The 1,615-nt window shown below is 40.6% G+C and overlaps 1 protein-coding gene across 1 annotated transcript in view; it reads left to right on the top strand.

Annotated features, from left to right (window-relative positions):
- Nucleotides 1-349: 349 nt before the first annotated feature.
- LOC104952178 (uncharacterized) overlaps nt 350-1,615 on the top strand; it is a gene marked incomplete at its 3' end in the record, with an annotated part of 2,935 nt that continues 1,669 nt past the window's right edge. The window contains exon 1 of the mRNA XM_010778945.1: nt 350-454. Within this exon, the coding sequence (XP_010777247.1) occupies nt 350-454 (105 nt within the window). The remainder of the gene's footprint in view (nt 455-1,615) is intronic.

The raw sequence follows: 1,615 nt of genomic DNA, 5'->3' as shown, positions 1-1,615 counted from the left end.
TGTCTGCTTCTGAGAAGCTAATGTATAAGTTATACAGTTATTTCTGCAAGAAAATTACAATACAATTACTGTTTAATCTTCACATCTTGTATTCTTGTCTATAATTTTGAGCACCAAATTATTGAAAAGTATCGAAAAAGACCCATACCGATAAGCAGTACCGGTATCGATAAAATCCTAACGATACCCATCCCTACTCACACATGTAGAAAATGTCCTCTTACCACACCAGACTGCTGTGTAACAATTTAGGGGTCATAACGTGCTCCCCATCTAATCTGTATAATTCCTCTGGATCAGAATTGAAGTGTTATCCGAGGAAATGTGCGTGTGAGAGAGCGTCCGTGTAATGTCTCCTAACACCAGCTCTGTGCTCCTGCAGCAGCCCGAGGAGATGGAGCCAGCGATGAGGCCGACGCGCTCTGCTGCCAAGTCAGCTGTGGGGAAGATGAAGGTGAGTCAGGGGTCATTGAAAACCTGGAAAAGTCGTGGAAATTCTAAATGCTAATTCCAGGCCCTGGAAAAGTTTTGGAAAACAATATTTTTCCCAAAGTTTTGGAAAGGTACCTAAAGTTGCATCAAATAGAATTTATATTTTATCTAATCACCGAAATAGTAATACTATAATGATAATAAATACTGTATGGTATAGTAATGAAATAAAATGGCATTTTAACTGACGAGGTGTTTTGCTGGTGAGAGATTTTAGTTGCTTTAGCGTGTAGGAGCTAGTAAGCCTACTATTGGATTTGTTTTAGATCGGCACAACATGTTTCATATGCAGACCTTATTTTCCTGTTCCATGTTAAAATAAACCATTTTCAGTGGTACGCTGAGAAAGAGTAATGTTTTTGGTCATGGAAAATGAGGTAACGGTCATGGAAAAAGTGTATGAACCCTGGTGAGTGGGCGGAGTCTGATTTCACTTCTCACCGCTCCTCCGAGGGGGCAGATGGGTCTTCCACGGGAGCTCAGAGCTGCACAAACTCACTTCAACTTTCTCTGAGTTGTGTGTGTGTTTTTATGCCCCCGTGTCCATTTACAGAGCCTTGCTGTGTGTGTCTCTTCTGACAGCTCTGTAGATTTTCAAACTCCAAGTCAAGATTGTGTTTGGGTCTTAATGTGTTCTTTTTATTCGGGTTTGCCAAAAGACTCTCAGTTCTGCCATTTAATGCTGCAGAATGTGGGCAGGGATTAAATTAAAGCCGAGTGGGAACACCCTGGGATCTACTGTAGCACAAGGTGTCATTCTGCAGGCATCTCTGTAATCTCAGGGCCAATCAACACATTCATATCCTCTCGAAATAAATGTACACCGTTTCTCTAACAGGGCGTAAACAGAGGAATATGAGGGATGTCTAAAATGCATGATCTGTTTGGTATTTTGAGCAAAACACATCAAAGACATGTTTTTCATATATTTGTATATGAAAGAGAGCCATAATATATGCCTAAAAATAGCATAATAGGAGATCTTTAAGGCCTTGGCTAGAATAAGTATACATTTAAACACAATAATACTGTGTTACAGAAGAGGAATACCATACATTTGCCCCAATAAAAAATGTTCTGGTACCTAATGAGATGACATGTCAGGCCCTCATCCCCCCCCCCC

The sequence above is a fragment of the Notothenia coriiceps genome, unplaced genomic scaffold, assembly GCF_000735185.1.
Source record: "Notothenia coriiceps isolate Sejong01 unplaced genomic scaffold, NC01 NC01_scaffold00019682, whole genome shotgun sequence".
In the NCBI taxonomy this organism is placed as follows: domain Eukaryota; kingdom Metazoa; phylum Chordata; class Actinopteri; order Perciformes; family Nototheniidae; genus Notothenia; species Notothenia coriiceps.
This window is presented reverse-complemented; position numbering and strand designations above follow the sequence as displayed.